The following is a 19,953-nucleotide window of genomic DNA, read 5'->3' on the forward strand; positions in this document are numbered from 1 at the left end:
GGAATAGAAACATATCTGAGGTCTCCTAACAGATGGGATTGCTTAACTGTATAAAAAGGTTTTAAAATATTAATCATCTACTAATCTGGTCAAAAATGGAGGACTCTTTTGGTTATTTAACTATATTCCCCATGAGGCACTCAAAGACTTAGTTCATTTTAAATAAAGCGCTTTGAGATATCCCTGATAATGTAAATTGAAACTTTACCTGCCCCAGGTGGTTTTTTGTTTGTTTTTTGTTTTTGTTTTGCTTTTTGCTTGCTTGTTTTTTGAATACTGTGTGCCAGCACCCTACCAATGCCAGATATTAAGACTCCTTTGGAAGAAGATAATCTTGTTGGACAGAAGGGAGGTGAGTTTATGGAATATGGGAAGGCTTGGGGCATTGAATTTAATCTCCTGTAAGTCGTATGTTTAGGTTGATCAGTTTGTAGTAAAGTACAAAGAAAGGTATTGTTTAAAATAACCTCATCCATGCATATCCGGGGTTGTCAACATTTTACATTTTATTTTGTTTCCTTCAGGATAATTCATTGTTTATGGTTTTTCAAACAATATTTAAGAAAGTAAGAGTCCATTTTTAAAAAGTGGGGGAGGTGTTTTAAATGTTTTTTTACTAATAAACACTGATCTGTAGCCTTAGTATCTTGTGTGTTTGTGTTTAATTAGAGAGGTGCTATTTAAAGAGGGTGCTCAAGTCTTTTGGTCCTGTGGATGCTTAATAACCATAAACTGGTGATTCTCCACAGAGGGGAGCAGGCTGGGGGGGGGGGGGTGAAGTGGCTGCCTGTAATGTTTATCACCAAGGGCAATGCATTTTAAAAAGTTCAGAAACATCATATAATTAGCCTCACAAGTAGACTAGGACTCTGTTAAGTCAAATCTGTTTTTTTAGAGATCTTTGAAACATTAAAACATTAAGAAAAACATTAAGGTCCTTTTCAGTATTTCTTGTTTATATTTTTTGCTCTTTGAAACAAATTGTTTTTAATGTTCTACACACAACTATGTGTCATATACACAGCGATGACAAACTCTTTACTAGGAGCACTGAACAGCTGTGGGGTGAGCCATTATAAACTGTGTCCTGATTTTGCAGTCTGCTGGTAGAATATTGAAAGCAAAACCAAAGTGAAGTATTAACAGTACAAATCAGAGGGGCTAGCACAGCTTGGGTGGGTGCTATGCCTCTTCCCAGGCGGATTCAGCTGCAAATATTTGCCACCCCTGTGAACTTACATGGCACTACACCTTTAGCTTTCTTACTTTACTTCTTGTTGTATGTGTGGTTTTTTTCTTTTGTTTTAATTTAATTTTATTTTTTTAATTTACATTCAAATTAGTTAGCATCTAGTGCAACAATGATTTCAGGAGTAGATTCCTTAATGCGCCTTTCCCATTGAGCCCATCCCCCCTCCCACAACCCCTCCAGTAACCCTCTGTTTGTTCTCCCTCTGTTTGTTTTGTCCCTCTCCCTGTTTTTATATTATTTTTGTTTCCCTTCCCTTATGTTCATCTGTTTTGTATCTTAAAGTCCTCTTACGAGTGAAGTCATATGATATTTGTCTTTCTCTGACTGGCTAATTTCGCTTACCATAATACCCTCCAGTTCCATCCACATAGTTGCAAATGGCAAGATTTCATTCTTCTTGTTTGCTGAGTAATACTCCATTGTATATGTATATACCACATCTTCTTTACCCATTCATCCATCAATGGACATTTGGACTCTTTCCATACTTTGGCTATTGTTGATAGTGCTGCTGTAAACGTTGGGGTGCATGTGTCCCTTCGAAACAGCACACCTGTATCCTTTGGATAACTACCTAGTAGTGCAGTTGATGGGTGGTAGGGTAGTTCTATTTTTACTTTTTTGAGGAACCTCCATACTGTGTTCCAAAGTGGCTGCACCAGCTTGCATTCCCACCAACAATGCAAAAGAGATCCTCTTTCTCTGCATCCTTGCCAACATCTGTTGTTGCCTGAGTTAGCCATTCTGACAGGTGTGAGGTGGTATCTCAATATGGTTTTGATTTGTATTTCCCTGATGATGACTGATGTTGAGCATTTTTTCATGTGTCGGTTGGCCATCTGGATGTCCTCTTTGGAGAAGTGTCTATTCATGTCTTTTGCCCATTTCTTCACTGGATTATTTGTTTTTTGGATGTTGAGTTTGGTAAGTTCTTTATTGATTTTGGATCCTAACCCTTTATCTGATATGTCATTTGCAAATATCTTCTCCCATTCTGTCGGTTGCCTTTTAGTTTTGCTGATTGTTTCCTTTGCTGTGCAGAAGCTTTTTATTTTGATGAGGTCCCGGTAGTTCATTTTTGCTTTTGTTTCTCTTGCCTCTGGAGACGTGTTGAGTAAGAAGTTGCTGCGGCCAAGATCAAAGAAGTTTTTGTCTGCTTTCTCCTTTTGATGGCTTCCTGTTTTACATTTGGGTCTCTCATCCATTTTGAGTTTATTTTTGTGTATGGTGTAAGAAAGTGGTCCAGGTTCATTCTTCTGCATGTCACAGCCCAGTTTTCCCAGCACCACTTGCTGAAGAGACTGTCTTTATTCCATTGGATATTCTTTCCTGCTTTGTCAAAGATTAGTTGGCCATACGTTTGTGGGTCCATTTCTGGGTTCTTTATTCTGTTCCATTGATCTCAGTGTCTGTTCTTGTGCCAGTACCATACCGTCTTGATGATTACAGCTTTGTAGTATAGTTTGAAGTCCGGGATTGTGATGCCTCCTGCTTTGGTTTTCTTTTTCAAGATTGCTTTGGCTATTCGGGGTCTTTTCTGGTTCCATACAAATTTTAGGATTATTTGTTCTAGCTCTGTGAAGAATGCTGGTGTTATTCTGGTAGGTATTGCACTGAATATGTAGATTGCTTTGGGTAGTATTGACATATTAACAATATTTGTTCTTCCTATCCAGGAGCATGGAATCTTTTTCCATTTTTTTTGTGTCTTCAGTTTCTTTCATAAGCTTTCTATAGTCTTCAGTGTATAGATTTTTCACCTCTTTGGTTAGATTTATTCCTAGGATTTTATAGGTTTTGGTGCAGTTGTAAATGGGATAACTTCCTTGATTTCTCATTCTGTTGCATCATTGTTGGTGAGTAGGAATGCAGCTGATTTCTGTGCATTGATTTTATATCCTGCAACTTTGCTGAATTCATGAATCAGTTCTAGCGGTATTTTGGTGAACTATAGACCAATTTCCCTGATGAACATGGATGCAAAAATCCTCAACAAGATATTAGCCAACCGGCTCCACCAATACATTAAAAAAATTATCCACCACAACCAAGTGGGATTTACACCCGGGATGCAGGGCTGGTTTAATATCTGCAAAACAATTAATGTGATTCATCACATCAATAAAAGAAAGGACAAGAACCATATGATCCTCTCAATAGATGCAGAGAAAGCATTTGATAAAATATAGCATCCTTTCTTGATAAAAACCCTCAAGAAAGTAGGGACAGAAGGATCAGATCTCGAGATCATAAAAGCCATATATGAACGACCCAACGCTAATATCATCCTCAATGGGGAAAAACTGAGAGCTTTCCCGCTAAGGTCAGGAACAAGACAGGGATGTTCACTCTCGCCAGTGTTATTCAACATAGTATTGGAAGTCTTAGCCTCTGCAATCAAACAACATAAAGGAATAAAAGGCATCCAAATCGGCCAGGAGGAGGTCAAACTTGCACTCTTCACAGATGACATGATACTCTATGTGTTTTTGGTTTTTTTTTTTAATCTTCCTTGATCATTCATGCATGTCTCATCTCCCCTACAAAAATTCTTAATTCCTTTGGAGCATGATTCCATCGGATTGATAATTTGTTCCTTAAAAACTTCCACTCTGTTTGCACAAAGACAACTCACATATGATTAAAGGTGGGAGAGGATCTCCTATGATGTGGGAACCAGAGAAGAATTATGATCAGAGAAACAGAATGGGGAAAACAAGACTGTTTTCTAGTCCTTGCAGTGAAATCCATTCCTTCAGTGAACAACAACCGAGGGCTGAGTGAGTCCAAGGTGTTTGCTATGTTCCAACTGTTTGTTTCCTCTCAAATTCATATGCTGAAACCTAACCTCCAAGATGATAGTATTAGGAGGTAGGGCCTTTGGGCAGTGATTAGGTCATGAGGGTAGACCCTGAAAGGGATTCATGTTCCTACAAGAGAGGCTCCAGAAAGCTCTTTTTCCCCTTTGGCTGTGTGAGGATTCAGTGAGAAATCAGCAGTCTGCACTGCAACTGGAACAGGGTTCTCGCCAGCCTCCAGAACTGTAAGGAGTAAGTAGATGTTTGTTGTTTATAAGCTACCCAGCTTATAATATTTGTTACAGCAGCATGAACAGACTCGGACAATTGTTACTATAAGACCTGTTGGTGATTCAAATATTCTAGAATGTAGTGCCTGCCATCAAGAGTATGGTTAATTCCCATTCTATGAGCTACTCACATTCAACTGTAATTGGGAAAAACACAACTGGAAGCTAAACAATGTTTTGGCCATTTAAGATGTTCTAAGTCACCATTACCTTTCCTTTTCATGAATTGTTTGTAGCTTGATAATCTGAATCCAGACTATACTGCTCCCCACAAGAACCTCAAATTCGGCCTCTGAAAAACTAACTGTGCTCCAAATGGTTCATCATATGTTCTCCAAATAGCTCCCATACTGTGTTCCCTGCTCAGTGAATGGCACCACACAGTCTCCCAAACCAGAACCCCAGAGGTCATTTGTCACTTACAATCTTATCCACCACATCCAGTCTGATACAGTTCTTTTCTTTCCTTACATTTTCACTATGAACATGTACAAGACTTTTAACATGTACAAAAGTAAAGAGAGTAGTATAATGGTACCCAAGTCTCTGCCATTGGGTTCCCTAGGAAGTGGACTCTGAGATGGACATCGCAGGTCATGTCTTAGGGAGTGCTTTAAGGAACAACACAAGGAAACGAAAACGCAGAAGGGGGTAGAGGAAGAACCTGAGTTGAGATGCAGTCCCAACAAAGATCTTCAGCAGCCATATGGGAGCTCTGGCCCTGGGATAGTCCTTGAGAGTTGTCCCAAGTCACAGAGAGGGCCAGAGCCTTTTCATCCCTACACTGATCAGTCATTGGATGGGGGAGTTATGCCTTTAAATCCATCTCCAGGAAAATGGCAGTAATAGTAGCTCTGTGGACTTGCTCTCCAGTGAAAGTACAACTGGCGAGAATTTTTTTTAAATACCATTTAAAGTTTCTTGAAATTGAAGAGAATACAGCAGATGAAGAAATTTTAATTCAAGAAAATATACTAAATCTTGTTAAGAACATCAGGAGTTAGTGACCCTTGAGACGGGATCTGCTGCCTCTCCCATCCTGCTCAGTATGACAGAAGCTCAACTCTCTCTAAGGGACTCCCTCTTTTGCTAGATCCCAGTAAAGGGCTATGTCATCTCTCTGGGAGGGCCAGGCTGCTAGCATTTCTCATCTTTAGAATCATGTTGCAAAAGCTAAATTTCAGGTAAGTATGGCCTAGAGACTGGGGAGATTGCGAACCCCTTTCCTTTCAGGCACCATTCATTGGACAGAGGCTCTATCCCAGGTGCAGCAGTCCAAAAGTGCTGTGATCCCAATCACTTTCACCCCAGCTCACATGTAAACTGGGAAGTTCCATGCCAGCAGAAGCAGCCTGAGAAGAATAGAAACTGCCTCCTCCCAGAGCCCTCCTCCTAAAGCAGAGGTATCATTCTGAGAGAAGTGGGCCATTGTCCCCATCCTCAGCTCCACAGCAGTGGCTCAGAGATTTTGCCCAGGGGGAGAGAAAATCCATTAGAATAGAGAACTCAGAAGCTCTCCCAAAAGAAAGGGCTTTATTTGGAAGAGTGTGAGAAAATTCAAACTCAAAGGTGCTCTTGAAAACAACGGATATTTTGGTGGTAAATAATTAAGAGGAGGCTGGTAGCTCCATGGCAGCAACAAGTTAAACTGCAGGCTAACTAGTTTACCAGAGAAATCCAGGGAAAGAGACAACTAAGAGGAGCCCTCTTGGGATCAGAACAAACCTCAAAGACTACCTCTAAAGGAGCCTAAATGTGATTGGATTACTGGAGCAATTCATGCCCCAGCACACTCAAAAACAGTGGAGCAATCAATAGGCAATTGGGGTAGCCTAATAGCTGGGTGTGATGCCAACAGAGTCAGGCTCTTTAACAGAGAGCTCTGGAAAAGAGACAGCCAAAGAAAGCCTTGGTAAAACCACTGTAATCCCCAGGCAAGTGTGTGCATAGCCAGGGCTGTACCCTCTGAAGAGCTACTTAGGCTCTTAAGTGGCCTTAAGAGAGAAATGGACTTCACTAAAATAGTCTAATCAGGTAAGTAAACAAATAAAGAAAGAAACCACAAAAACAGCAAGCCCCATGGGAAAGGGGGAGCAACAGGTATTCAGAATTGCTGCAATAAATTACATATACTAACAGTAATGTAAATATTCTGGCATCGTAACAACAGGTACAGAGCCACACAATTGTGTATTGGCTTCAGTTAGCCCTGCACACTTAGTATGTGATAGAAGTGACTTTTTAGATCATTAGGGAAAGGATGGATTATTCAGTTGGTGGTGCTAGGAAATTACACATATGGAAAATACATATACATGCATATATATATATATTTATATATATGCAAAAAAAAGTGAAATTGGATCCTTAACCCATACCATACATAGAAATCATTTTTATTTTTATTTTTTAACGTTTATTTATTTTTGAGACAGGAAGAGACAGAGCATGAACAGGGGAGGGTCAGAGAGAGGGAGACACAGAATCTGAAGCAGGCTCCAGGCTATGAGCTGTCAGCACAGAGCCCGACGCGGGGCTAGAACTCACAAACTGCGAGATCATGACCTGAGCTGAAGTCGGCCGCTTAACCGACTGAGCCATCCAGGCACCCCTAGAAATCATTTTTAGATGGATACAGTGAATTAACAGTGAAAGGCAATACTTTAAGACTTTTGATAGAAAATTGTGGCAGCAATGTTGGCAGTTCGACAAAGATTAAGTACCTCTTCCACAGATTGGAGTTGTGAGGAAGAGTTTGCCCAGTTAGGGACAACATTTCTCAGGTCTCTTTGCCTCTGGGTGGGCCCATGTGACTAACTTTTGGCCAACGGGATATGGACTGAAATGGTGTACCCCAGTGCTTCTCAAACTATCTGTGGTAATGGACAATTTCTCTCCAATTGTGGACCAGTGCTTTTGTAAATGGAAAAAAGAAATAAATTACCAGAAGACTGAGATTTAAAAAGTCATGTCATATGCAGTCCCGCTTTTTATTATTAGATTTAACAGACATAAAATTACTTTGCCAGATTGCTAGTAAGCGTTTGCAAATACTTACTCTTAATTTCTGTACTAAAGAGTGATGGAGAGGTAATAGTTTGTAGACCAGCAGAGGTCAGCAGACCACCTTTGAGGGTGTACCACTTCCAGGCATGGCCCATAAAGTCTCTCATGCAGTCTTTCACATCCTCTTTCTTTCCCTGTCTACAGACTAGATGTCAGGGCTCAGCGTGCTCTTGAAAACCAATGACTGGAGACAGCAGAGGCTTCATCAGTCTGGGTCCCTGGATGACTTTTTGGTGCAGAACCCTTCCCATCCCAACTTGCCATTAATTGAATTTAATGGGAAAGAAAAATAAATTTCATTTATGTTAAGCCACTGAGCATTTAAGGTCTATTAAGTTACGCTATTGGTATTCCCTATAATGAAATATAGAGAACATATGTATCGACAAAAGTCTTTATTGGAAAAGATTTAAAAATTGACTACAGTAAAAATAAGAATTTCTGTATATCAAATATCACCATAAAGATAAAAAACAAAAATAAGTCAGACTGGGGAAAGATATTTATAATACATATAACAAACAACAGTTTAAGATCCAGAATATATAAGGTGATCCTACAGATCAGTATGAAAAAGGCAAACAACCCAATTGAAACATGGACAAAACATATGAACAGGCATTTCATAGTAGAGGGAACAGGAAGAAGATTAGAATTTAAGAAGATGCACAACTATTAATAATCACAGAAATGAATGTTAACAGCACAATTAGGTATCAAGTTTCTGAGATGATATGGCTGAATTTGGAACTGCCATACACGGATATTGAAGTGACAATCCGTTCAACCACTCTAGAAAAACAATTTGACGTTATCTTTTAAAGTTTTACACTTGCACCCATTATCATCCAACATTTCTATATATATATGTATATATATACATATATACATGTGTGTATATGTGTATATATGTATATATACATATATGTGTATATACGTATATATATACACATATGTGTATATATATGTATATGTGTATATACGCATATGTGTATATATACATATGTATATATGTATATATATACTGCTGTAATGTGTAAGTAGAATTGCCATATTTGACAAAGAAAAAGGACGTCCTTTAAAATACAGTTAGACTGTATTTAAGATAAACAAGGAATAACTTTTAAATATTTATTTATTTTTGAGAAAGAGCACAAGTGCGGTTGGAGCAGAGAGAGAGAGAAGGAGACAGAATCTGAAGCAGGCTCCAGGCCCTGAGCTGTCAGTACAGAACCCAACAAGGGGCTTGAACCCACAAACTATGAGATCATGACCTGAGCTGAAGTCGGACGCAAAAGAATGAGAAGCAAAACAAGGTAGTTGTTACCATGGTAGTGGTAAAGGCAGGGGAATAAATTAGGGGAGGAGTTCACAGATGAATGTGACAGACTTGTTCCTGTTCCTGTTCCTCCACAGGTAGAAGGTACACAAATGTTCACTTCATTGTTATGCTTATCTTAGACATGTTACATAAGGTTTTCTGTATACATAAATAATATTACATAAATTTTTTTAAAAAGATCAATGATCAGGAAAGTTAAGTGAGTTGAACCTCCATCTACAGATGGTCTAATGCTTTCCATTATATTGGCATACCACTCCTAAAGAATAAAAATAGCATGCCCTGCAATCTGAAAATGGTGAGAAGTCCAGCATACTACTCCATATCTAGCTCCAGGGAGTAAGAGGTGGAGGATACACAGAGTGCCAATTAAGCCAAATAATCGATAAATACGTACTTTCTGCCAAGTACTAGGCCAGATTATTATGAACATAGGGGTGTGAGCGGCGGTGGGGAGATGTTCCCAAGTTTCTCAATTTGTGGTTGCAGAAGACTGCACTGGTTACAACGAGAGACACACATTGAACACTATACTATGTGGTTGTAAACTATGAGAGAATAAGTGGAGTTCATTTCCTAGTAAAAGGTCTTCTTCAGATCCTGTTTCCACGAAGAATTAGGTGGAAGATGGGACCTGTTCTTGCCGAACTATAAAAGCTGACTTCTGTGACTCCAGGATCACTTTAATGTTTATTTTTGATATAAAGACAAAGTGCCAGCGGGAGAAGGGCAGGGAGAGAGGGAGACACAGCATCTCAAGCAGGCTCCAGGTTCTGAGCTGTTAGCTCAGAGCAGGATGAGGGGCTCGAACTCACAAACCCCCGAGATTATGACCTGAACCGAAGTCACGGGCTTAACTGAGCCACCCAGGCGCCCCCAGGGTCACTTTAAAGGAAAGTAAGGGTAAAGCCAATTTACATAAGCTAGCCTAATGCAGACCTAAAATCCTGCTTGGGCTCACACGACTCCTGAGATAGAAACTTCTTCAATGAAACTGAGAGAACTGACCTTAGCCCTCTATCTTTAAGCAGATCAGAGCAGGTACGGGCACACATCCACTCATGCGCAAGAAGCAAAACCCACAATTCTCACCAGTCCGGCTAGAGGCGGAGCTAAAGGGGCCGGATAAGGCAAGTACGTCAAGCACAGGGGGCGGGACGTCCGGCTTCGGTTTCCTGGGCGACAGCCGACGGCTGGTCCGCGCGTGGTCTAGGGGCTTTTGCAGGCATGGGGACTCCTGCAGGCCTGCAGACTGACTGCGAGGCGCTGCTCAGCCGCTTCCAGGAGACCGATAGCGTGCGCTTCGAGGACTTCACGGAGCTCTGGAGGAGCATGAAGTTCGGGACCATCTTCTGGTGGGTGTTTCTAGTCCGCTACCCTCGCATCACTCCCTGCTCAGAGGCGGAGTAGGAAGCTTTTTTATTCCCCAAAGCGCTGCTGCTCCTGGGAAGGGCTGAGGAAGGCTGCAGCCCCTGCACGCTGCCCCCAGCTCTCCCGGGCCTTCTTCCTGGGCAGTTTCATTGGCTTCGTCTGCGTCCTTTTGCGGCCTCCCTCCGAGTATGTATTTCTGCCTGGCCACCCTTCTAAACCGTCTTCTCCATCTCCTCTGCCTCACCCTGGCCCAGGTCACCCACCATTTGCCCTCCTCCAGCCTTGTTCTCCTAAAGCCCCTTGTTTAAAAACAAAACAAACACCCAAGCAAAGACAGAACGCTGCACGACTGAATTCGTTTTTCATACAACCACAGTTGTCTTTCTAGAGTGCCAGTCCGATCCTGTCCTTCCCCTGCTTACCACTCCAGTGGTTTGTCTTGCTCCAGGCCGCCTGTGGTCCTCTTCAGGCTTTACTGGGCCTGGAGCTTTCCCCCCAGTTCCTTCTGCCAGACCACCTTTTTCTAAACTCAGATTAATCTCAAATGAACAGTGTTTCAGGGAAGCCTTCCTTTGCCCTTCTAGAGTAAGTCAGGCGTTCATACTGGGTTTTTTCCCCAGAGCATTATGCTTCTTTTATCTCTCGACTTAGCACAGGTTATTTTCAGCGTGTAGTTCAAAGGGTGGTAGAGTATAGCGGTTAAGAGCAAGCAGATTACAGAGCGGGACTGCCTGAATTTGAATCACAGCCCAAAGAGTAACTCTGACTTCGGGCAAATTACTTGCCTGAACTTCCATATCCATAGCATGGAGACTGGAATACCTCTTATTGCAGTCATGAGTGTTAAATGAGCTAATACGTGTTAAGGGTACCCTTCATTGCCCTGTAAATATTCATTTATTATTATTATTATTGCTTTAAAGTTTTCCTTCCATTAGACAGAGCTCTGTGAGGACAGTGACTGGATAAGTTTGATATTCATTAGCATAACACACACAATATTGAAAAAGCTAAATGATTGGCTGAATGAATTCTTGTGATTAAGACTGTGTTTTCCTGAATCAGAAGTAAAAGTTCTCTTTGTTTCAATGTAATAATTACCTGTGTAGTTTGTACATTGCGGGGGATGGAGGATAGAGAGCTATTTGTTGTACAGTTAGTGAAAGGAACTAATTTTTTTAATGGCTACTAAATGTCATACATTTATAGCTTAATGTATTTAATCCGTAGAACAACTTTGAAAAGCAGGTACATAATTATCCTTGTTTTATGGAAGGGGAAATTGAGGCTTAATGAGGTTAAGTAATCTCCGTGGTCACACAGCTAGTAGGTGGTAAAGCAGATATTGGAAAATATTGCGGGGGTTACCTCCGTATATTTAGCTAAGGAGGAAAAAGTAAAATGAGAAAAAAAGTAGACACTACTTGAGTAGTGGTGATGTTTCTTTAGCAGTTGCTTTGGTTGCTAATACTACAGTAAGTATTTTGCATTCTTTTAGTGTATTTATTATTTGAAGATCCCAGGCTTTGGGAGTATAGTGAAGTCTGCTTTTCTACCCTGCTCCTTCTTTACTTTGGTGAGCTTTGTCCTGCAGAATTGGGAGGAGGGTGTGGGTTATGTTGTACTGTGGTTCTTTAACTTTTTCACCTAGGTGTCTCAAGGACTAATGAGGTGTAGAGTGTATCCCTGAGAGTATTGGGGAAAATCTCCGTTGTATATTAGAAGGCATATAACTTTTGTATTTTATTCTGTAATATAACCATGGTTATTTTAATTTTTAAAAATGTTTTAAATTCTTAACCAGGAATAATTTGTAGCCCCTCCCCCTTTGCTCCCCTATTCAGCAAGTAAAGTTGATGCCTTAGGAAGATGCATCCTGTTTACCGAGTGCATGCCTATTCCTCAGTGTAAGAAGCACAGCAGAAAAGTAAGTTTTTGTGCTTGAATTGTGAAAGGATCAGATGTGGAATGCCCATCCAGTTTCTAGTAGCTGCTAGAATATACCTCTTCTAATTCGTGTTCATTACTGGTTTACTTAGAGTCATAATATATTTTCTCTTTGTTTTCTAGTGGTAGAATGAGAAATTTAGAAAAGAACATGTTTACAAAAGAAGCATTAGCTTTGGCTTGGCAATATTTTTTACCGCCCTACACCTTCCAGATCAGAGTTGGTGCTTTGTATCTGCTATATGGATTATATAACACCCAATTGTGTCAACCAAAACAAAAGGTAATACTTGTTGTTTTCCCTCAGCAGAAATAGGAAACAGGTACAATATTTTTACAACAAACTGATTTAAACAGGAATGCCAATGTTTCAAAATTAAAATACATTAATGAAAAAGATATACCTTTAGTAACTTTTTTACTCTCTTGTTTGTAGATTAGAGTTGCCCTGAAAGATTGGGATGAAGTCTTAAAATTTCAGCAAGATTTGATAAATGCACAACATTTTGATGCAGCTTATATCTTTAGGAAACTGCGACTAGACAAAGCATTTCACTTTACAGCAATGCCCAAATTGGTATGTTATCTAAAATAGATTGTTTTTCAAAATGAGAAATTATACTTCATTGTTCATAAAGTACCTCAGTCTCCATAAAGTAGAAAGAATATTATATAATTTCCAATACAATTAGAACAGTGTCTTAAAATAGGAGAAAATGCTTTCTGATTACTTTTTTTTTGCAAACAAAAATTTAGTCTCTGCTTTTAAATACAATGTGTTTCTAGATGCCATCTGTTAAGCAAATTGTTAGAATAGGAAATGAGATTTGGCATTTGCCATTTGTTTATTCCTTTATTCAGATCAGAGAGGTTACTGAAAGAAGACCAAGGAATTTTTAAAGTCAGTTGGTGAAGAATTGAAATGTCCACTAATAAAATATGTTTCTTCAGTCTTATGACACTTGAGATATTAAATTAAAAGAGCACCAGGTCCTAATTCTGGATCTGACATCAGCTGGCCAATCATGTAACTTCTCTGTCATTTGAATTTATAATCATGTGGCATGACATCTTAAAGGCTATTTTATTTTATTATTTTTTTAAATACTTTATTTTATCTATCTATCTGTCTGTCAAAGAGGGCACAAGTGAATGAGGGGCAGAGAGAGAGGGAGAGAGAAAGAATCCCACACAGGCTCCATACTGTCAGCCTGGCCAAATTGGGCTCAAGCTCCCCTGAAGTGGGGCTCAAGCTCACCTGGTTTGGGGCTCAAACTCATGAACTGTGAGATCATGACCTGAGCTGAAGTTGGATGCTTAACCGACTGAACCACCCAGGTGCCCCTTAAAGGTTATTTTAAAAGTCTGATAGTCTTTGGAAAATGGATTATCTAAAAAAATGTCCTTTAAAAGACATTCATTATCACACAGCTATCATATAGAATGAAGAAGAAAATTCAACGAGCTGAAGTTACAGAAGAATTTAAGGACCCAAATGATCGTGTAATGAAACTTATCACTTCTGATGTGTTAGAGGTAAATTTGTTTTTTATGCTCTTGAAATTAAAAAAAAAAAATGTTTTATTGTTAACTATATATAGAAGTTACACCTTCATCTAGGGATACTGAAATTTTTTCTAATGATTTTAACCAATCATAGAATGCTTATTGTTTCTCTAAAGTATCAGATGTAATACACTCTAAATATATGAAAATTTATGGAATAAATCTTGAAACTGTGAGAAGCAAAAAATATAGAAGACTGCCCTTGGACTTGGGATGTTTAGATTCAAATACTGAAGCCACCATTTATGTTTGATTTTAAATAGGTCATAAAACAAGAATTTAAAGTGACTTAATTTTTATTTTTTAACACTATGTATTTATTTCTTTTTAAAAAAAAATTTTTTTTTAACGTTTATTTATTTTTGAGACAGAGAGAGACAGAGCATGAACGGGGGAGGGGCAGAGAGAGAGGGAGGCACAGAATCGGAAGCAGGCTCCAGGCTCTGAGCCATCAGCCCAGAGCCCGACGCGGGGCTCGAACCCACAGACTGCGAGATCGTGACCTGAGCTGAAGTCGGACGCTTAACCGACTGAGCCACCCAGGCGCCCCTATGTATTTATTTCTTAAGTTGCTTTTTATAATGCTTATTTTAAAAGCCACTGAAAACAATAAAGCTGATAAAACAAAAATATGAAATCAAGATTTATGGATAAGAGGCATAGTCTTAAAGCAGCTTTACCATCTAATGTATTTTGGTATTTTATTTGAGTTGTCAGTATTGAGAAAAATCATCTTTCACATGAATAAGTAGTGAGACTCCCAGAATTTTACATGCATGGAATAGCACTGCCCTGAGGTTGAAACAAAACCCATTTTTGGTTGTGGACTGATATGGTGGTAGAAAGTTAATTTTTTGTCAACATACCTTCTTAAACATGGTTTTTGATTTTATGTTCTTTTAAGAATTAAAGGTTCTGAAAGTGTTGAAATAGAGGTTCCTTTGTTTGAAAATATTGTCTATGTCAGCAAACAGGTATGGAAGATTTTATATTTTATTTTTTTAAGTTTATTTTTATTTTGAGAGAGAGAACGAGCAGGGTAAGGGCAGAGAGAGAGGGAAGGAGAGAATCCCAAGCCAGTGCCACACTCAGCATGGAGCCCTATGTGGGGCTTGATCTCATGACCATGAGACCATGACCTGAGCTGAAATCAAGAATTGGATGCTTAACCGACTGAGCCACCCAGGTGCCCCTGACAGATTTTAGAGAACAGAGCTGGGGTGAACAAAGGCATATCCTTTTAGGGTGATTGGGGAGAAGGGTCCAAAGGGCCAAACTATGGAATGCCTAATCCTAGAAGCTTCTATGTGAAGTCATCGTGATTTTTTGTAGGGTCTTTCACTTACCACAGACCTGCTTTAAGAGCCTTTTCCCTCTGTTGACTCTGTTCACCCTGTCCTTGTGCAGTCTTTCACCTGCTCTCATAATAATCCTTACATTTAATACTTCCCTACGTTGCTTCTCCTGCCTGCAAATGCTATTAAGCCTACATGTCAGCAGACCTGAATTTGGGTCATGATTCAGCTACTCATTAGTTCTAGCTTTGTGGTTAAGGATGCATAATAAAATGAAGAGACTAGGACATTGAATCAGAACTTCTGACTTTTGTTGAGTCACGGTGTTGTATACCTAAAACTAATATAACACTGTATGTTTACTATACTGGGATTAAAAAAAAAAAAAGTATATGGGGAAAAAGAAACTTTTGATTTTGAATTATAACTCTGTTACTTATATATGACCTTAAGCCAGTCATTTCTTTGTTTCTTTACTTCTGCAATTATAATACAGTAGTAGCTATCATGTGTTGCATGTTCAGCAGGAACTGTTAGGTGTTTTATGTCTGTTATCTCACTAATGATCATAGTAACCCTGCAAAGGAGGTGGTATTTTCCTGATTTCAAAAACAAGGAAACTGAGGTTCAGAGAAGGTAAGTAATTTGCATAAAGTAGGGTACAGTTAGGTACAGACACTGGATTTGAATGTCCAAGCCTATAAGGCTCCAAGGTGCATGTACTTTCTTTTATTTCTTAATCCTTTAACTTTGTATGTTGCTTTACATTTTATAGAACATGCCCACTTGTATAAGCTCACTTAATATAGTTTATAGTGGGCTAGATGGCATCACTTAATTTTGTACAAATGTGGAATGTGATTCTCAGATTGAGGGATTTGCTCAAGGTCACAGTCTAGCAAATGACAGAACTCAGCCTCAAAACCGGGTCCAGCTAGTGGTCTTTCCTCTGTATTTTATTGCATGTAGTAAAATAATGGAATTCAGCACACTGCAAGCTGTACAAAGTTTGGGGCTCCCCATGTCTGGACAGTGTTCTCCTTTGAAGGTCCTGCATGAGTGAGCACTCAGCACTGCCGAGCAGCTCGTGATTGTTTGAACAGATCCCTGTCAATGCCATCAAAACCTACTGGAAATGAATTGAGTAGCCTAACTTGGGGATGACTCGGGTGTTGCAGTGGTCGTCTGTGACGGGAGTGTCAGTCGTTCTCTGCTGCTCTTTGAGCCAAGTCTCAATACTGGCTTTATCTGATTTCTGAAGTCTACCTGTAATGTGCTATCTTTCCCTTACCCCATAGACCTGCCCAACTGGCCGGAGGTTTCTGGGGAAGAAGGTCTAAGTGATGCCTCAAATGTTGCCATAAATTGCCTTCTATTTCTTTTAATCGTGGATCTTACTAGTGAAGTAATGATGGAGCTTATGGGGACAGGCACAGAGGCTTTGAGGTTTGTGAAGATTGGTGGATCTCTGTGGAGACCATTAATAAAGTTGTATTATTTGGGTTGTATGATTATATTGTTTTCAATATACTGTAGCTTATTATTCTTTATCAACTTAGTCACTTGGGAGTGTCATTTTATTTTGTGTTGGTTTTGCCTTTAAGTGTCTCCTCAAAAATTGAACTGAAAGATTCATCTTTTCACTTTTAGGAAATGCTCAATGTTCATGATCATTATCAGAACATGAAACATATAATTTCAGGTGATAAATCCAATCCAGACAAAGCCCTCAGCTTGATAAAGGATGATTTTTTTGACAATATTAAGAACATAGTTTTAGAGCATCAGCAGTGGCACAAAGACAGAAAGGTATGTGACTGCTTGTTTAATATATCACTGTTGTATTTGCATTCTACACTAATGGCTAGACCGGGATGATGAGGTTGAGAGGCAGTTTCGTTGAGTGGCTACATTCTCCTGGAGTTAAGATTTCGAGAGCTTTACTTTTCTAGGTCTGGCTTTGCCAGTTATCAGCTATGTAATGCTATTTAACCTTACAAACAGATTTTGTATGTCATTATATATATATTTACACAATTATTAATAATAATTCTATAATATGTATTAAATAACATACATTATATATAATATCTATCTAACTTTAGAGGAATAAGTAATCTTGGTATACCATAGATTTATTCCAATCTTTATAATTTAGCATTTTCTAGAGGTTGCACACTGGCGATCTTTGGGCCAAATCCTACACACACGTGTGGTTTGTTTGACACAGTGTTGATCCTAAAATTGTTTTAAAATGTCAAAATAATTACTGGCACTTAAATATTTGTGGACTTCAGTTAAAATTCCAGACATCCAGCTTCTGTTAAAAATCAGTGGTTTGTAATAGTGGTCCCACTTTTGTGCATGGCAACAGACTGCTAGACCTGAGTGGTGGCTTCTTCCATTGTGAGAGGGCATGCTCTGCCTGCCTCAATTTATCCATTTACAGATCTCATCAGCACAGTTTAGTTTTACACAGTTTTACAGATTTTCAGTTTAGTTTTCTGATCCAGATACTGACGCTGGAGCTGCCCACATTCCACAGTAACCTTTTCACCTAGAGAAACTTTTTACCCTGGAAACCTCATGGCCAGCCTTGCTGAATTTAGCTTTGAAATCACCACTCCATCTTATTTTAGTAAATACTTTTAGGAAAAAATAAAAGTAAAACATAAGCAATTTCTGATGACTTATTATGTGTCTGATAATGTATTAGTGTTTTCATAAATGCTAGATGGGAATTATTATTTTATATATTGTCTTTCAGAAAGATTGGTTGCCAGTTTTTGGCTTTTCATTATATAAAGGGATTTGGCTCAAAACTTAATTTTAGAAAAGATAAACAAAGAAAGTGATGAGATGACAGTCTTGAGAAGAAGGAAACAGTTTGCTTCCTCTACCCACATTTATTAGTGAGAGACAGCACAGTTTAGAATGTTTGAATACTTCGAGTGTTACAAATGGGTTACACAAATGACCTAGGCAATCAATGTAAAAATCTATCGGAGTACTCTCTTATTGCCCTTTTTTTATACTACTTTTTTTTATAGCACCCTCTTTGAGTAAACTCTCTAGTTAGCATTACTAAGACCTCTGAATACCTGAAGGAAAGGAGAATAAACCAATTTTCTTACTACTATGTGAAATGCATGTTTTCCTTCCTTAGTTAGGAGGATTTAGGCATTTTATTGATGATTTTTAGAACTATTCTGAAACCTAACCTTGATCTTAACTTAATGTCAGGTGGTGAACCGTGCAGTAATAAGGTGAAATGATCTTTTAGTTTTGCAGTCATTAAAAAAATAAATGATTCTCATTGCTCTGAAATTATTTGCAATTGATTTTTAGTTAATTTGAATTGTAAATGTGTATATATAACTTTTGTGCTCTTCCAGAATCCATCCTTAAAATCAAAAGTTAAAGATGGAGAAGAAAAGAGAGAAGGAAATTCACAAGAATCAGAGGTCAGAGAAATTCACTATCTGATTGTTTGCAGGGCAATAGTTTGGTTAGTTTGTTTTCATTTTCTGTGTGGTTCTGTATACAAGTATTATGTATACAAGTGATTCTGTGTACAGGTATTATGACCCTTGGTATTAAAATAATTATCTCAGACAATCCTGAAACATCGGCTCTATGAAAAGTTAGTCTGTTTTTTTCCTGGAAACCTTGTGGAAGACCACAACAAGTGTAAATTGGGAGTGAGGATGTTAAGAGTTTTTGCAGGGAAAGGGGAGAATGATGGTGGAGGGTGCTCTTAGTCCTTACACAGGCAGAGTAGGGTTTTTGAAATATGTCTTTTCTTACTTCCTGTCCTACTTTCAGCCAGTGTGGAGATCTAGCTACTGTTTATTGCTTCCTGCCTCCAGGGTTTTCATCCATCTTCGTGGATGAGACAGGAGTCATTTTGGGGCATAGGCAGAAGAGGAGGCAGATGAGGAGGGAGTGGCCTGATCACCAAGGCTTTCATTCATATAATCTTCCTTAAATCCTGAATTTCAACAGTCAGAAGCTATGGAGATGGTATTGTGGACCTGCTATGAGAATGTTGTGTGTGTTTATATGTCTTTGGTCAATATGTGTCCAAAAAATGTTAATTTCTTTTTACCGTACCTTCTATCTCCAGTCTTATTTCTGATATCAAATACCTGGGCATTCATAATTTCTTTTAATGTTTATGTGTTTTAACTTTTTCTCCTTCCTGTTTATTTTTTATCCAGAGATGTGAAAGGGCAGAATCCTTAGCGAGAATAAAATCAAAGGCCTTTTCAGTTGTTGTTCAGGTAAGTTCGTTCTTTCTTTCTTTCTTTCTTTCTTTCTTTTTTTTTTTTTAATATTTATTTTTTTAGTTTTTATTTTTTCAGTATATGAAATTTATTGTCAAATTGGTTTCCACACAATACCCAGTGCTCATCCCAAAAGGTGCCCTCCTCAATACCCATCACCCACCCTCCCCTCCCTCCCACCCCTCATCAACCCTCAGTTTGTTCTCAGTTTTTAACAGTCTCTTATGCTTTGGCTCTCTCCCACTCTAACCTCTTTTTTTTTTTTTCCTTCCCCTCCCCCATGGGATTCTGTTAAGTTTCTCAAGATCCACATAAGAGTGAAACCATATGGTATCTGTCTTTCTCAGTATGGCTTAGTTCACTTAGCATAACACTCTCCAGTTCCATCCACGTTGCTACAAAGGGCCATATTTCATTTTTTCTCATTGCCACGTAGTACTCCATTGTGTATATAAACCACAATTTCTTTATCCATTCATCAGTTGATGGACATTTAGGCTCTTTCCATAATTTGGCTATTGTTGAGAGTGCTGCTATAAACATTGGGGTACAAGGGCCCCTATGCATCAGTACTCCTGTATCCCTTGGGTAAATTCCTAGCAGTGCTATTGCTGGGTCATAGGGTAGGTCTATTTTTAATTTTCTGAGGAACCTCCACACTGTTTTCCAGAGTGGCTGCACCAATTTGTATTCCCACCAATAGTGCAAGAGGGTTCCCATTTCTCCACATCCTCTCCAGC

At 39.0% G+C, this 19,953-nt stretch overlaps 1 protein-coding gene across 3 annotated transcripts in view; it reads left to right on the plus strand.

Moving 5' to 3' along the window:
• Positions 1-156: 156 nt before the first annotated feature.
• The window catches only part of SNAPC1 (small nuclear RNA activating complex polypeptide 1), a 43,930-nt gene continuing 24,133 nt past the window's right edge, over positions 157-19,953 (plus strand). Inside the window, exons 1-8 of one of the 3 annotated variants that reach the window (XM_019833098.2) lie at positions 9,964-10,103; positions 11,964-12,046; positions 12,190-12,349; positions 12,503-12,643; positions 13,498-13,602; positions 16,578-16,736; positions 18,323-18,391; positions 19,148-19,210. In XM_019833098.2, coding sequence (XP_019688657.1) covers positions 12,197-12,349; positions 12,503-12,643; positions 13,498-13,602; positions 16,578-16,736; positions 18,323-18,391; positions 19,148-19,210 — 690 coding nt within the window. In that variant the 5' untranslated portion in view covers positions 9,964-10,103; positions 11,964-12,046; positions 12,190-12,196. Of the gene's footprint in view, positions 353-9,891; positions 10,104-11,963; positions 12,047-12,189; positions 12,350-12,502; positions 12,644-13,497; positions 13,603-16,577; positions 16,737-18,322; positions 18,392-19,147; positions 19,211-19,953 lie in introns of those variants that run through there. The other 2 variants (XM_019833099.3, XM_011283254.4) reach the window with 2 other exon arrangements.

This window comes from Felis catus, chromosome B3 (genome assembly GCF_018350175.1).
Source record: "Felis catus isolate Fca126 chromosome B3, F.catus_Fca126_mat1.0, whole genome shotgun sequence".
Lineage (NCBI taxonomy): Eukaryota > Metazoa > Chordata > Mammalia > Carnivora > Felidae > Felis > Felis catus.